Raw genomic sequence first — 15563 nt, forward strand, 5'->3', positions numbered from 1 at the left:
TGACTCGCGATTCAAGTTACTGACGGTACATCTTTATTGATTCAAAGCACAACATTTATATATACACACACACCAACATCTTTTGGGCACCCTTTAAAATGAAGTCCCAAAATAAAAATCCTGGGGAGGTTTTGTCTGAAACATACAGAAGGGTACACCATGCAGCTAGTCGCCAGTTGCCAGAAAAGGATAAAATAAAATAAACCATGAAGGCAAAACCATGCATTGCTGGGAGCTGTGACGCAGCATACCGGCCCAACCGGAGATGCAGCTTAAACCTCGTCTAGTTAATAAAACCACGCTGCTCGTACGTGGTTCTATTTTTGGCATACGTTTCTCGTGAATCGCTTTTGTGTTTGTACTCTGATGGCACTCTGCATAAGCCTGTTGATCCTGAAACACTGGTTTTGGAGATGAGATATGGTCTACCGGACCTGACGTCCACAAGACCAGGCCTACAATTATCTTTTGCAGTTTGCTGTTCAATTATTACTTGTGATGGAAGTATGGTTAAATGCCGTTTGGGATTTATGAAGACTCCTCTCCACTTTAAACATGCTTCAACAGATGAGTTGTCAAGGTAAAAAGATGTAGGAAAGGCACTGCGTTAAATAAATGAAAGGGAATTATTTTAAAATCATCTTTTAGAAAAGTTTTTTTTTTTTTGCAAAGCAGAGCTGAATGAACATTTATCAGAATTAAAGTTTATTTGAATAAAAGCATTTTTTTTAAGAGCACCAAATTCACAGTGATGTATGGTTAAGTGAAAAAAAGTAACCCAGAAATGCTGGACTGGTCAGAACAAGTGAGTCTCTCTGGCACACCTTTAACAGAACAAGTAGGTTAGGCCTACGCTGTATAAAGTCCTATTAACCTCAAACTTTTGAATTGACGCCCTTATTAAGACTAACAATGCACATTCATAGTAGGGCCCCCTGTTTAAACAGAAGAATCCATGGCAACATGTATGCAAAACAAAAGTGCAGGAAAGGAAACAATAGTTGAAAGGTAGATCACGTACACAACAAAATCCTTATTTTTTTCTCTTTAAATAAATACATCATGCAGCTGTCCATTTGAAACGGTTTCCTTAATAATTTAAAGTAAAAAGTTAAATGAGGGGCTGGTTAAAAATACAGATGAGAGAGATGGACTGCGCTGCACCGCGTCACTTTGTAGGTAGTGTGCACGGGACGTAATATGGTGTCATTCCATGTTGATGCAAAGGAATCTCAAGGAATATTGAATATTTCTATGTGTGTGTGTGTGGGGGGGCTGTGTGTATAGCTGAATTATTCCATAAAACATTCCCTGTTATTTGCCGTCCCCCAATCGGTTAAGTGCAAAACTAAAAAAAAAATATATATCGAAAAGGCATCCCGAGCCACTGGGTTTTTTTTGGTTTTCAAGGCGGGGCGGCTACGCTAGGCAGGGGGAAAGGAGAGACCCCCCTCCAGCCTCACGATAAGACTTCCATGAAACGATTCCTGTGATCTGCCAGTGTCTCTTACATCCATCCATCCCTCCCTTCCTTCGAACCCTTCCCTTTCCCGCTCCGAATGTCCTGTTGTGGGGTGGGGGGTGGGGGGGGTAGGGATGGTTCATTTCAAGCGTTCGATGAGCTCCTGTGTGAGGCCCAGGTTGAGCAGCTCGATGGTGGGCAGCGTGGCCAGCACCGGGAAGGCCTTGAGCAGCCGCTCCCAGCACAGCTCCAGCAGGCTGGGCACGGCCAGCCAGATCTTGAACAGGGAGCCCGTGCGCTTGTTCTCGTGGATGTTCACCACCCCGCCGTGGATGTACATGCAGCCCGCCTGGCCAGGGGGAGAGAGGGAGAGAAGTAGAACGTCAACCGACGGCACAGTGGAAGGTTTCTGTACTGAGGGAGGCATCATACATATGGGGAACATCGATTTGTATACAATAATTTGAGGATTACTGCTTGACAGATTTTTTTTGGACTGCAATGTGCACAGGAATACACCAAACGAGTAGCTTGTAGGGATCTGGTAACTTGTGGTAGCGAATGTCAAATGGATCACATTGTCGAGACTTGAGGGCGAGTTAACATTAATTCATTATTTCAGTGGCCGACTTGGTCCTCTATTGTTCCCCTTTGACCTTAAACATAACTAAATCTTCTGGCTGTGGCCCATCCTTCCCGCTAGTCTGAGTCGAATCGCCAGACAAATACCAAAATACGATTAAGACCAGAACCTCTGAGTTAATTTCTCATTTCCAGATATGAACACGCCAACTGTTTACGATTGTGTAGTACGGACCGGGGTGACGGCAGCGCAGTGAAAGTATGCCGGCTCTGGCATCATGGCCGGCAGCTTGCTCCACTGAAACGACTGCAGGTTAATCTTCCAGAGGTCGGAGAGAATCACCTCCCCGTTGTATCCGCCACAGATGTACACATCTGCGAAAAAAGAGCACCGCGAAGCTCAGGGATTAAGCTGTATTTGTACAGACAACCCCTGTATTTACATGGGGCAAATATACCGCATCCTGTTCAGACCGCAGGGACACACACACACACACACACACACACACACACACACACACACACACACACACACACACACACACACACACACACACACACACACACACACACACACACACACACACACACACACACACACACCTTCTTTCCAAAATATTAGTGGGTAAGGGCGATCATTCCCGAGAAAGGAAACAAGGCAACGATAATTAGGGTTGAATGAATAAAAATGGTTCTCACCGTTTCGGATCTGCACGCAGCTGTGACACCTCCTGGGGGCAGGGTAGCCTGTTGGAGGACCACAGACGAGGTCAGTTGGATTAGGACACATGGGGGCTTTCACACTACGGTTATCGTAGGGCCAAGAAAGTGTTTGCATAATGTTATTTTTAAGTGGATGAGGAACAAATTGAGACTTGGGCTCGCCGGCCCTGCCTCAGTCTCTAGGCCAATCACAGCATACCAAACAATGTTTGCCTGATTATTTAGATGTTTGTAGCCTGGGGCTTTAGAACATAAGTGTGAATGCTTCGTCCAAGGCCAGCAGAAATCTATGTTAACATATGTTAAGAACGTCGTGGGCTAACTTCAGCCTGGGGTTGAGCAGTGTACGGTGTAAAATCCCCAGTATAGGAGCAGGACCAGGCTTTAGCGTGGAGGTTTCACATGACGCAGACCTATTTTGTCGTGGGGTTTCGTTGAGATCTCCTCCCACGAGTTTGTCTCCAGATTGTACGCATGTACCTGAGAAGTAGAAGGGAACAGGTACTTCAAAATAAAGCCATGGTGTCGTCCTAATCCCCCCGTGTGACGGCATAATACACAGCAAAGTGGCACAATAAACCCTTAAACACCACCATAAATAAAGGTTTTGCGAGGGGAGATTAAGTCAATGAGTTTGTGTACAGCTAACAAACCAATGTAAACAGCCATACAACCCCATTATACCACTTTTCCCTTCGCAAATACTCCTGAAGCACATTTTTACATCTCCTTCACAAAACACGTGGACATTTTCACACAGAGTAATACACTCGTGTCAACACCGGTGTTACCGAGTATAAACGGTATCAACTTTGAAACTAGGTCAACTTCTCCGTCAACACTCCTCTCACACTCAGTGACAGCGTCTGGCAGCGCGCCAATTCTCGGTAACAGCGTCTTATAACGTTCTATACATAATATCACGGCCAAAAGCTCTGTGCGCCTCCGGGTGGCCGTAGCGCGGGAAGCTCTCGTAGGGATTTGGCTTCGCGGGTTTGTTTACCGGCGTCGCTATGGTTACCGGTCTCGTGTGTTCCAACGGTTTATTACGCATCTAATAAATCGCTGTCTAATCAATACTTCATTCACTGCCTCTTCCGTGTTCATTACAACATTATGAATAGACTGCGTCGGGTTCTCCGACGTCTCTCCCTCTTCCACAACAGGTAAAGACGTGCGGGTCTTTTGGTGTGAACGCATGGCAGCGCGCCTCAGATCTCTCAGCCGCAAACTGTCATGATTAGAATGCTCGGTGAGTGGCTATGATCTTCCGCACAGAGCAGAACTGTGGCCTATTTTACACATTTTTATTTACTCGATTATAATTATATTATTCCGTGCAGCAACTGAAGCGTCCGTGCAGCAACTGAAAAAAAACTCGGTAATCGTTGACCTCAACACCGGTAATACCGGTAACAAGCAATCATGCATGTGGTGTTGTTGGCCAATAGGCAGCAAGGTTTTGGCAGTGTTTGACCCATTCGATTAGGCAGTACCCTGCGGTTAAAGAAACCGAATACGGCTGTTTGATTTTGATGGCAAACCCCCCCCGCCATTTTCAACGACATTATGGCTGGGCTTTCACTGTGCAAAGCTTTACGTCCAGCTCAGAGTTCAACGCACCTTGTCCAGAGGATACGAGGTCCAGGATGTCCCGCCGCCCAGGATGTATATCCTATGTCCGTCGTGTGCTATCTCATGCCTGTACCTGAGACACAAACATGCAAAAAAATGTTTTAAAGTCTATCACAAAATCCACATTTGCCTGCCGTTTCTCTTCCTCGCCCATTCTTTCCCTCTGTTGAACAGGCCAAAATAGTGGAATGATACTCAATGTTCATTGCCCCCCCGCCCCTCGCTCTCTCTCTTCGCCACTCACCAGCGACTTGTTATTCTTCATTCAATATAAATGCACCGTTATCTGGGATTCGGTAGAACGGAGAACCAACCTACCGCTCCTCGGGCAGGTCGTGGGGGGGGTTATTGGGCTTCAGATGGGTCCACTCCCTGGTGGTCAGGTCCAGCCTGTGCAAGTCTGTGCTATAAATGTAGCCCGTAGTCCCCCCGAACACGTACAGGTGGCCGTTTATAATGGCCATCGCCTGCAGGGAGAACACAGATTATTATCATGCCTAACCCAAATTAAATGTCACTCCTAATGAAATGAAATCGAAAGTGCCCTGGCAAAACAAACTGAAGCCTTTTTAATTTGAGTAAGACTGGTTGAGAGGCTACTGCCACGCTTGGCTGTTTGGTCACATTGGGGAATACCTCTCTGTATGCGTGTTAGGAAATGGGTTTCCGTATTCGTGCAAAGCCTTGGATTTGTTTTCATGTCACTGGTGCAACTTCTGTTTTTTGTATAGGAAACCGCTTTGTCACAACACGATGTCACGAAAGCATGTCAGCATACACAGTGTCCACAGAGCCAGTTCCAAACAGGTACCATACCTGTCCGTAGATTCTGTTTGGCTTCTTCCCCCGGCAGTTCAGCAGAGACCAGCGCTTATACTTGACGTTGCAGACGTGCACGTCGTTCCCGTTGTTTTCCCCGAACGGGATGCCCGTGCCTCCGAAAACCAGCAGGTTGTTACCGTGCAAAACAGCTGAGGTGACATGATAACAAAAAACATATATTACTACCCTCCTTTAGAAATATATGGCATTGATCCAAAGCACTTAACTGTATCCAGAGGAGGTCAATTCAAAGTACAGATGAAAATAGAAGAATTGTTGAGAAAAGCCTTATCGGGCATTTATATTCCATAAAGGATTTTCAATGGTCAGAGGAACGGTTCACGTCCCTCCCTGTGGAGCACATATGACAGAGAGCAGAGGCACTGCTGCTGGCGACTCATCAGTGTCAGGGCAGCTCTGATGTAAGGACTCCTCCCAGTCCACATCCACCGGCAAAAACATGAACACATAACACAACGCGTCACAGGGCTGCTGCTGCGCCCTCCAACGGCCTCGCAGCCGGGCGACTCACCGGACATGGAGGCCAGCTCGGTGGGCATGTAGCCCTCCGTGCGGATCTGCTGCCAGGACCCCGTGGCGAAGTGGTACCGCCACAGCTCCCGGAACAGCGGGTAGTCCTCGTTCTCCGGGCCGCCCGACTCCTCGTAGTCCGGGTTGTAGCCGCCGAACACGTACAGGTTGGTGTTGTCCGCCACGCAGCGGTGGCCGCTCCGGGCGGGCGGCGTGCGCTGCCCTGGAGGGCAATATGGAAGGTCAGTAGGAGAGGGGACAACCGAGTAAATAGAGAGATGGTACGCACTACGTTGGCAGGAAATAAGGGGACGACAGAGGTGTTTTGGGGTATGATCATGGGATTACGCAGCTTGCCCACTGCATCCGTCCGTCAACGGACGACGGAAGGCGTGTCTGACAGATAGGGGAGTGGTATTTGCCGACGGAGCCATGATCTGATTGGCTGACGGATCCGTTACAGCCGGAAAAGTAAAAATGTTCTCAACTTCTGGACGCAAGAGACGTAGCCGACGGAACGGACGGACCCACAATGCATTTCGGGATCGCCCCATGCAAAGTCAATGAGATCCGTCAACAGATGGATGCAGTGGGCAAGGGGTGTTAGAATGAACATGGATTATTAAGTATGAAGGAGTTATGCTCCCCTTGTAGTCGTTGCCTAGAGGTACCTGGGTAGGCCTGACCTGTTCATAGTTTACATGACTGTTGAAGGCATCCGGATTAGACACAAGAAACCACTTGCAGGGTATCATGGCCCACTTAAAATGTCTTGTCTTAATAACCAGCAATGGTTCTTGGACATACCAGGGTTCACAGTACACTGTGGACCCTGTATAGTTTGAAAGAGTCAGAAGTCAGCAAGTCACTGTGGAGTTTCCTTATACTTCCACTCACGTTGCAGTATTAAACTTGGACTGGATAAGAGAACTTCTAAGTTGTTTTCGCTACGCTAGGTTAGATACTATTACAGCACTGACCTGTTAGAATCATTAACTAAAAGGTGTTCCTGAAAAAGAAATAGCCACTTTTGATAAGTAGTCCTTATTTACACTGAACGATGCTGGTATGACCTCAGTTAATAATTAAGGACGATGTGGATTCCCAACTTTAAACTGCAAATTTGTCTACCAAATGTCACACAGCTTAATACTCCTCTCAATCTTTGACGGGTAAACAGCCATGAACTATTAACAACACGACTGCATACTTTCGATTTCAATAATAAGTTATTAAAAAATGACGGAGAAGCTGGATGAAGCAAAAAAATGACCACCGTGAATGAGTTGATCCAGAGACCGAAAGGTCCGAATCATTAACGGTGGTCATTTTTTGCTTCATCCAGTGATCAATGGACGAGCTGAGAGGAGCATCGCAATTTAAATGGATCATAAATATGTCTGACATTTCCTATTTTATCTTCACTAGCCAGACTCATAGTAAAGATCATAACAGGATCGGAGTGTCAATATCGCAAGGGTATGTTGATTCAAGTCATTTGTGAACCCAAGTGGTAAAACAAGACATTTTAAACAGTCATAGTGTTGAGCGTGACCCATATGTGAATCGGAGAGCGCATATATCTCAGAATTATGTTAATAACATGTCATTTGTTTGCTGGAGCTGCTGTGGTAACATTAGCCGCTAGCACGTCGTGCTAGTGTCGGTACAGACCTGCTAGCGACAGACACAGCGGCGGCCTCCCGGACACTTTCTCGAATTTATTCAGCTGCTCCGGACTTCGAGCTCCTTCAGCGTCCGACATGGTCTCCCCGTTACAATCCAGTCCAGGGAAAAGTCTAAAATGCAGTCAAAACTCTTTAAAGTGCTGGTAAAACATTATCAGTCAATATACATCCCCGGTCGTCAGGCCATGGAGGGTTTCACCCTGCCGTCAGAATCGTCCAATCAGAGGCCGTGTTACTAGTTTCTATACCTCGTCAGACACTGGGCCTGTGTGTCCTTTTGCGCATGAGCGTATGTGTGTGTAAGGGGGTGTGTCAGCGCGCGCACAGTGAGTCTGAGTCACATGGTGAATCAATCCACAACAATTCATTCTTCAACATCATGCAGCACAACCTGGCTGCATCATACATCATACATCCATCCTATATGATCTTGGGAAAATAAATCCGCTCTTGTTTTTCTATAATTAACGACATAATTGTCTGAAATAAAAAAAATTATGGAATTAAATGCAGCCGTTATTTTTTTCTAAATAACGAGTTTATTATCTCAGTAAAATATTCTGTTCAGTTTTCTTAACAAACGAGACAACTCAAAATCATATGCATAATCTTATATATCCGTGAAGCATGCCATATAAGATCCTGGAAAAACGCCACATGTCAAGCAGATCGGAACGGGCTTTCTGTCTGAATGACCACCAAAGTTCTGGGGAAGATTTTCTCAAGTGAATGCATGACGCTTACGTAGCAATGAGCCCAGGAAAGTAGACCATAACTGAGCAAACTACGTCGAAATAACCGATCAAGGGTTTCTATAAGTTATTTGTGTAACACACGAGTTATAAGTAAGACCAGAAAGTCAAAACATAACACAAACCAGCTATTAACAATATTATGGCTGGACTTGGCTTAATTTTTTTGTTTCATAACGTTATTTGAATATTCAACTAAAGTATTCCATTCATAAACAAGGTGTCAAGCAAATTCGTATCTAACAAATACATTTTTGTTGTTCAGTCGGTCTATTTAAAATATTTTCGCGTGTTTTTGACACAGACTTTCTGAATGTATTAATGAGGTTGGGACATCGTGTTCCCGTCTGCTGGACACGTTGAGTCGAAGGGGGAACCCGAGACAACAGTTCACAGCTCACTTTTCCCGGGGAAGAGTTAGAAGTTAGCACGAATCATGGCGACCATCAGCAGTCGTGGTGTTCGACTTGGAAACTCAAACCAAGGAATGTCTTCATTTACTTCTCCGGAGAAAGTGCGAGAGCTTCTCAGTGGAGGCGTTTCTTCCACGGACCAGACATCTATCAATAGGTATCAAATCGAATGCGATCTCTGAAAGAATAGGACGCATAAGTTGGTGTTAGCTAGTTAGCCTGCCTACTGCTAAGCAAGCAGCCCGCATCAGTGCAAGTGAAGATGGAATTTTCAGAGATCCATGGAGGCTGTATGCCCCTGTTCCAGTGTGGTCTGCATGGTTGTTAATCAACGTTAGCAACATGGTATTCGTTTAGGACGAGCTGTGTTCGTTATGCTGTCAGTTCAGGGGACATGCAGAGAACAACAATTATAAACTTGATTCAAATGAATGCACATGTACTCCTGTTTTATTATTATATAATGTGTTTTTCTTTGATCGACGTTGCAGATCGGATGATGACTAAAACAGATCAATAATGCGTTTGGAGGAATGTATTAAAAAATGCTCTGAGTTAAAAATCACTACGCATGTGTAGAGTCAGATCCTTTCATTGATTAAAAAAACATCTACAACTTTAAAAAACACTAGCTAATCAAACACGCATTGAGGAATGCTGTAAAGAATGTATAAAGGATTGAATGTAGATCTGAGATGTTTGCTGTGTTTATATTAATTTCAGCATACAAGGGAGCTTGACATTTGTGGAACCTAGCACAACTCCGGCAACTTGTGTGGCAACCAACGAGGCTGCCTTTCTCTCCCGAGTGGAGTCCTTCTCCATATCCTTTATTTAGCATGTTCCTTTGCTGATTTTCAGAGAATAAGAAATGTACAAGGAGGACCTCTCATGGCCAAATGTTTGGTTAATTGAGGGGTTTCTCAGCATTACCATTTAATATGATTCACTCAGCCGAATCATCATCATAATGTTTCTCATGTGTTGTCCAAACAAAATAAAAGGTTTCCTTAGCTTGTGTACTGTTTGCGATGGGCAGGTAAACCACGGGTCCTCTCCCCTCTAAAGTGTGCGCAATATGGCTGGATCAACGTAGGCTGTGATATGCTTAAATGCTCCAGCTGCCAGGCCTTTCTATGTGCATCTCTATCACCGACTTTGGATTTGGAAAAATGTGAGTAAAACACTATGGCTAAACATGACTAATATAGCCTACTTAGAGCTTAGTGTTTGAGATGCACTGTCTAATCATTTTTTTCTGATCTAAGATGAATCCCGCATTGCAGAAATCTCCAGACAGTTGCAGTCACAGCATGAAAAGTTCTGCCCTTGGCCCGACTTCCCAAGCCCTGGTAGGAGCCAGACCTAAAAGAGTATTGCTCAGGAGACTAGCGATTTATGTTGTAATTAATTAAAACAAAAAGTTATTGATTTTCTTTTTGTTGATCAGGTTGAGCTGTGTAGTTTTAAATTTGCTGTGTGTTTTTTGAAGGTGGTTGGCCCGCTGCATGTTTAGGTTTCCTTTTGTTTCAGAGCGGTTCTGGCTGGTCCCGGCGTCGGAGCCTACAGCGTTGCTTAGTTCCTTCTTGGCCCGCTTCCAGAGTGCCTGTCTCCTGGAGCAGCAGCTGCCGGCCATGAAACCAGAGCACCTAAAATCAATGGTGAGCAAGGCTTGCTCACCATGTCTACTAAGCTTGTGTTGATAAAAAGAAAGGATATCTTTGTAAATATTGGAAGAAAAAAAATACAATTTTCATAGAGATGCACGCATATTGCTGACCAATAATTAGTGTTATGAGCGACGCCTATTTCTATCCTACGCTGTGAAAAAGATCCGTTAAGAAAGCAATTCACTGACGAGTGCTTCAAAGATCAAACCTTTTTGTCAGTCTTTTTAACAAAAGTCCAGACGGCAACATTTGATCACAACACAGATTTGAAGCACTACCCTGTTTGTATTCGAGCGTGATTAATCCCCTTTAACTACCTGTGTTGGCCATGTTTTAAATGTGGTATGTTTTCTTGCAGTCTCTGACCGAGGATGTGATCAGCATTCTACTGCAGCTTATTGAGGGAGAGCAAAAGAAGCGGGGTCTGGCTCAATCGGCCGACGCCCTGGCGATCCAGGTGGCTGCCTGTATTGTTTCTCTCTGTGGCTGGGCCGCCAGGTGAGTACATTTTGGCAGTCGTGACCCTTTTCTCTTTTAGATTCAGATTCCTGGTTAGATTCCAACCACCCATCTCTTAACCCCCCCACAGCCCAGCTCTGAAAGCCATGAGTCTGCCCATCCTCACCTGCTCCTTCTGCATGCGCAAAGTGGGCTTGTGGAACTTTCACCAGATGGAGGGAACAGTGACCGAGGACGAGGCGTTTTACAGCAGCCCAACCCCTACCCCTACCCCTACCCATGCACCGGGCCAACTGTTGGGTGCGGCAGTAGCTCAGGAGGGCCAGGGGGACCAGTCTGTCACCTCCTCCCCCGCCAGCACGCCAAGGCGCATGGGGCTAAGGAGCCAGGACACCTCGCGCTCAGATCAGGTAACGGACGACTGTTGGATGTTTCTATGCTTTAGGGCGAAGTTTCTGTGGTACACGCTAAACAGGAGAGAGGAGTTTACGAGGAACTCCCATTCATGGGATTCATGTGTGTGAGTGTCCTTTTGTTTTGTATGCGCGTATTCTCCCCACACACTCGCAAATAGAGTTGGGTATCGTTTGGGTTTATCCGATACCGGTGCCTACGCGGTACTTTTCAAACGGCTTCGGTGCTAAAACGGTTCTCGAACCGGTACTTAAAAAAGCGAAACCGCACACACTTGCATATTATGAGTTTCACATTAAGCAGAAAGTCAGCGGACACTGAGTTGAATGGCAACGGTGTTTGCTAGCCTACTTGATATGCAAGATTTACGGTTGGCATTCAATTACCTGACTTACCCAAAGAGGAAAGGCTGCTGTGAGTGCTGTGACTGATAAATATCTTTTTAAAAAATACAAATAATTACAAATAATTACTCGCTGAAAGCAGGCAGGCACGTAGCTATACTGTTCGTGTTTACACTTGCGTGCATGGCGCAACATTACTGCCAAAGTCAAATTAGGTAATATAACGCAGGTAAGCAAGGCAAACACAGGGGACGCCAACATTGTTTTCAACCGCTTGGTACCGCGCCAAAGTATTTGAAGCGAATAATCGACACTGTTTGTGATTTGTTTATTTGGTTTTGAACAGATAGTTTTGGATGCATGCATCGGCTTTAAGTTTGTTTGTTACTTTGAAATTACATTCGCTCGCAGCATGCACGCACGTTCATTCATTCATTCACGCACGCATGCACCCACTACAACCTGCCGATCTTCAATCAAAACAACATCAAATAAGTGATGCCGCAGCGCGTTGAGAAGTCCGTCCCGAGTCTCGAGGGGTCCATAGGCTTTATGGTTTATATGTTTGAAAGCCGTGCCACACTCTTTTGCCAGTTGGCCTGAAATACCACGCCTCGCAGTCATGGACCTAGTCATACGGTTAATCTACGTCACGTTTTCTGGAACGCCGCCATTTGCACGACCGATCTCGCCAAGTATGGCCGCCCACACTGCTCATCGGAATGTTGGAGAGAGAGATATCTGGAAAAAAATAATCGATTTTAGGCTCCAATCCTTATTTGTTACCCCTAGTTTTTTCTAGTCCATTAGTATCGGCCTCACGCTTGCCTCAAATCAATCTTCATGACGTATATATTTATTTAGTCCACAACCCCTCCCCATACAGTGGAGATATCTTGAAAGCGTTCAAGAGCACTGATGCCTGCCAATATGCTGTGGCTGGATGGGTGAAGGACGCTAAAGTGAGGCACTTGGCCACCAATAATCTTTATCTGATAATGGCAACGTTAAGTACTATATATTTGTGACTTCTTGTGAACAATGAACAAGTTTGTGGTGGGTTACTATCATTGATCGTTGAAATCAGTCATCAAATCATAGACGATAATTTCGCCGGGGACGCTTGGGACGAGTGTTCTTCACGATTCACTTTGTACCCACAACAAAACCCGATTTGAATTATTATGGATTATTTTGGACAATGAATGAGGTATTAATAACAATACTCTTTGGCTGGGACGATGTCAACATTGGGTATATGGAGCAGAACATAGTGGGTCATATGTCAACGTTTTTTGTATGCATTTTATTCATTAGTAAGCTACATGGATATGCCATCTTTCAGAACCTTTCATTACCTGCACTAAAGAGAATAAAAGAGCGCATCCTCATTGTTTGATTGTGGTCGTAGGTGTTGTTGTTGATGCTGAGTTACCAGTGAAATCAGTGGGTCAGTGGTTGGGATCGGTCGTCAAGATCGCGGCGCAAAGCTACAGTGACGTCACGTGAACCCAGCGAATAAAGAATATCGCAGTCGTACCATGCGTGTTTAGCGCAACATTGAAAAGGGTCCCGTACCGTCCGAAAGAGTCGCGCAGCGCTGCGTTCCGAACGTTATGTAATCAAATACACCGGTATGGCGGTATTTAGAAAAATCCTACCCTAACGAAAATACACACCGTTATTCGGTGTAAACCGGTATACCGCCTAGCACTAACGCAAGTTGACACTGCAACACCATGGGGGCGGGGCAGGGGGCGTTAAAAAACGTCAGGCACCGAAATGTGCGTTCTCATTCGATGTCGTTACAGCCGTTTACGTCGGAACCGGTTCCCTACTGGAACCGAGTTGCAGTGCTCAACCCTACTCCCAGGTGAATCGTTTTGACGACCATCTGGTGTTTCTGGTGGATTGTACGACAGGTCGAGAGCCCCCTGTCCGCCACGCTGCTGCGATCCCGCAGCAAGGACTCCCCAGGCCCCAACGAGGAGCCACAGAGTCCCTTACCCAAGGGCAAGAGGCATGCGTCCGGTCGTGGGCGGGGATCTGAAGGCGCCGCCAGTCCTGTGAACACTCCAAAACGCGTCCGGCTCTCCTCAGCCGGTGGCCCTGTAAGTGGCAGTGCCATAAATGTTGTGTTCACGTTCAACAATGGAACCATGGCAGAATGACAAGCCTCTATGTGTTGAAGGTGCTGTCGATTTTAATTTGTATTGTGTTTTATGGCCTATATGGGTGTGTGGACATCGGCTTCAGAGCTGAGGCTCTGTTAAAATTAGGATTTTCTTCTTCCTCTTTGCACGGAGGAATATGCTTTCAACCGTTTGTCTGAATGCTCTTTTCAGGATGGGCCTCTACAGAAGAATGTATTTGACCCACTGGCCCAACACAGAGACTGGTGCCCCTGGGTCAACGTGGTGAAGGAGGACACTAATCGAGGAGCCATCCCGCTGCTACAGGAAGACTCTGTGCTACATCAGCAGGGCTGGAAGGCCGCGCTGGACCTCCTCCTACCAATGAAGAAGAACTCCAACCCCTCAAAGGGCAGTCCCGCACAGGCAAGTGTAGGACTTTGTAATTCGAAATGATGTGACAATATGCTTCGAACTAGAATGCTCTCTATCCATAAAGCATGCCATAATACTCTGTTTTTGGTATTGACATAGGAGTGGAAAGGGGACACGTGTAAATGAACAACATTCTATCTCCTCCCAAATTCAGATTTTGTTGGATATGATACGTTGGCATAAAGGGCTGTATCTTTTTGTGTTTCTTGAGATCTAACCATTTGTCACGTCTTTGTGTTCCAGTGTCCTCAAGACAAGTCTAAAAGGGTGTTCGCTATATTCCGTCAGTGGCAAGTATCCACACCATCTCAGTAACGCCATGTCACCTTTATACATGTTCCAACACTCTTTTGCCCTTTTTCCACTTTGAGGTACAGAGTTTGTAGAGACTGAGGGGAGTGCTCCCTCACTCAATTAAGTGTAATGAGGCCAACTGAAGGGGGGTGGGGGGGGGGAAGACCTAGTCAAGGGTTGGCTGGAGCAGACTCCGTCGGAGGGTTTTGTCGAAAGGATTATGTTTTCTGTGAACTTAGTGAAGTGTCTTATTGTAGTGCATGGATGACAAGAGGGATGTGAAAAGACTATGTTGCACGATAATACGAGAGCGCATCTGATAATACTTGGAACGGGCTCCAGTTTTCATGTCATGGAATCTATCCTTTACCTCGCAATGACTCCTGCTCTGGTACATCCATCACGAGATGTATCCCATTCTGGATTTCTATGAAATGCTGAAAAAAAAAAAAGCATCCATACTTGTGACCAAGTTATCCTTTGGCTTCACACTGGATTTAAAAAATATGTTTACCTTCGATATACCTCTTGAGCTCTTAAGGGTTATCGTGAACATACATTTAGCAAAAGCTGTGTGGGTTTCTTTGTTGTCCGTAGCCTGTTAACTTTACAGCTAATGATAAGACTAGTGATCCTTTTTTTAATTCTTGCATAAATGTTTTAGCCAGGTTGAACAAATTATGTGCCAGAATAACCTAAACATACTTGAAGGTTTTACTTTCATTGTGTGTAATGCTATTGGGTCCTTATGTAATTTCCTCTCATTGCGAATGCAGTCTTTTTTCTTCTTTTTTTTGTTTAACTATGCATGTACTTTCACCAGATTTTCAAGGGTTTTAATAAAATGCATTCGTACAATTTTGAAATCTGTCTCTTTACCTTTCTGCTGCAATATCTCCAATTTCCAAATGGACACCTTTTATAAAACAAAGTGAGAGCAAAATATGTAATCTGTATGAAATGTTTCACTGCACTGAACTTAGTCCTTCTTTACAATACTAGTATTTTACTAGTATAAAAAAAAGGACAACTCTTGCTTAATGTCATTCAAACTGGATCATCCCAATGTGCTAATCCTTGTACTGTATTTGGTTAATACATGTTGCCCTACATGTTTGGCTGACAATTAAAGGGTTGTAAGATCATTTTAAACACCTTGTCAACATCTGGTATTCATATGTCAAAGGGATGCTGTGAAAAATTGGAA

At 45.1% G+C, this 15563-nt stretch overlaps 2 protein-coding genes and 1 long non-coding RNA gene across 3 annotated transcripts; 2 read left to right on the forward strand and 1 right to left on the reverse strand.

The window, feature by feature from the left end:
- Nucleotides 1–10: 10 nt before the first annotated feature.
- On the reverse strand, nucleotides 11–7714 carry klhdc10 (kelch domain containing 10). The gene is made up of 9 exons (XM_060038666.1): nucleotides 7430–7714; nucleotides 5757–5978; nucleotides 5219–5373; nucleotides 4721–4869; nucleotides 4391–4475; nucleotides 3181–3247; nucleotides 2744–2791; nucleotides 2280–2419; nucleotides 11–1811 (listed from the first exon to the last, which is right to left on the reverse strand). The coding sequence occupies exons 1-9, from the start codon at nucleotides 7518–7520 to the stop codon at nucleotides 1602–1604; spliced, it is 1167 nt and encodes a 388-aa protein (XP_059894649.1). The 5' UTR covers nucleotides 7521–7714; the 3' UTR covers nucleotides 11–1601.
- An 853-nt stretch (nucleotides 7715–8567) lies between these two features.
- zc3hc1 (zinc finger, C3HC-type containing 1) lies at nucleotides 8568–15222 on the forward strand. Its single transcript, XM_060038665.1, has 10 exons — nucleotides 8568–8765; nucleotides 9332–9430; nucleotides 9631–9782; nucleotides 9877–9960; nucleotides 10142–10269; nucleotides 10637–10776; nucleotides 10868–11147; nucleotides 13418–13606; nucleotides 13841–14053; nucleotides 14306–15222. Exons 1-10 carry the CDS (start codon nucleotides 8632–8634, stop codon nucleotides 14375–14377), a joined length of 1491 nt encoding a protein of 496 aa, XP_059894648.1. The 5' UTR covers nucleotides 8568–8631; the 3' UTR covers nucleotides 14378–15222.
- Nucleotides 11154–12886, forward strand: LOC132447730 (uncharacterized). The gene is made up of 2 exons (XR_009523185.1): nucleotides 11154–12648; nucleotides 12706–12886. It is a non-coding gene; the product is annotated as an uncharacterized LOC132447730 (long non-coding RNA).
- Nucleotides 15223–15563: the final 341 nt, after the last annotated feature.

This window comes from Gadus macrocephalus, chromosome 19 (assembly GCF_031168955.1).
Source record: "Gadus macrocephalus chromosome 19, ASM3116895v1".
NCBI classification, from domain to species: Eukaryota; Metazoa; Chordata; class Actinopteri; order Gadiformes; family Gadidae; genus Gadus; species Gadus macrocephalus.

What these genes read in the sequence shown, in the direction of transcription:
- klhdc10 (XM_060038666.1), bottom strand. Translation starts at nt 7,520, where the DNA reads ATGTCGGACGCTGAAGGAGCTCGAAGTCCGGAGCAGCTGAATAAATTC. An exon ending in CTGCGTGCAGATCCGAAACG is followed by an intron (nt 2,420 to 2,743) that starts GTGAGAACCATT and finishes CTTTTTTCGCAG; the next exon opens with ATGTGTACATCTGTGGCGGA. An exon ending in ACTGCGCTGCCGTCACCCCG is followed by an intron (nt 1,812 to 2,279) that starts GTCCGTACTACA and finishes CCCCCTGGCCAG; the next exon opens with GCGGGCTGCATGTACATCCA.
- zc3hc1 (XM_060038665.1), top strand. Translation starts at nt 8,632, where the DNA reads ATGGCGACCATCAGCAGTCGTGGTGTTCGACTTGGAAACTCAAACCAA. An exon ending in CTCTGTGGCTGGGCCGCCAG is followed by an intron (nt 10,777 to 10,867) that starts GTGAGTACATTT and finishes ACCCCCCCACAG; the next exon opens with CCCAGCTCTGAAAGCCATGA. An exon ending in TCTCCTCAGCCGGTGGCCCT is followed by an intron (nt 13,607 to 13,840) that starts GTAAGTGGCAGT and finishes TGCTCTTTTCAG; the next exon opens with GATGGGCCTCTACAGAAGAA.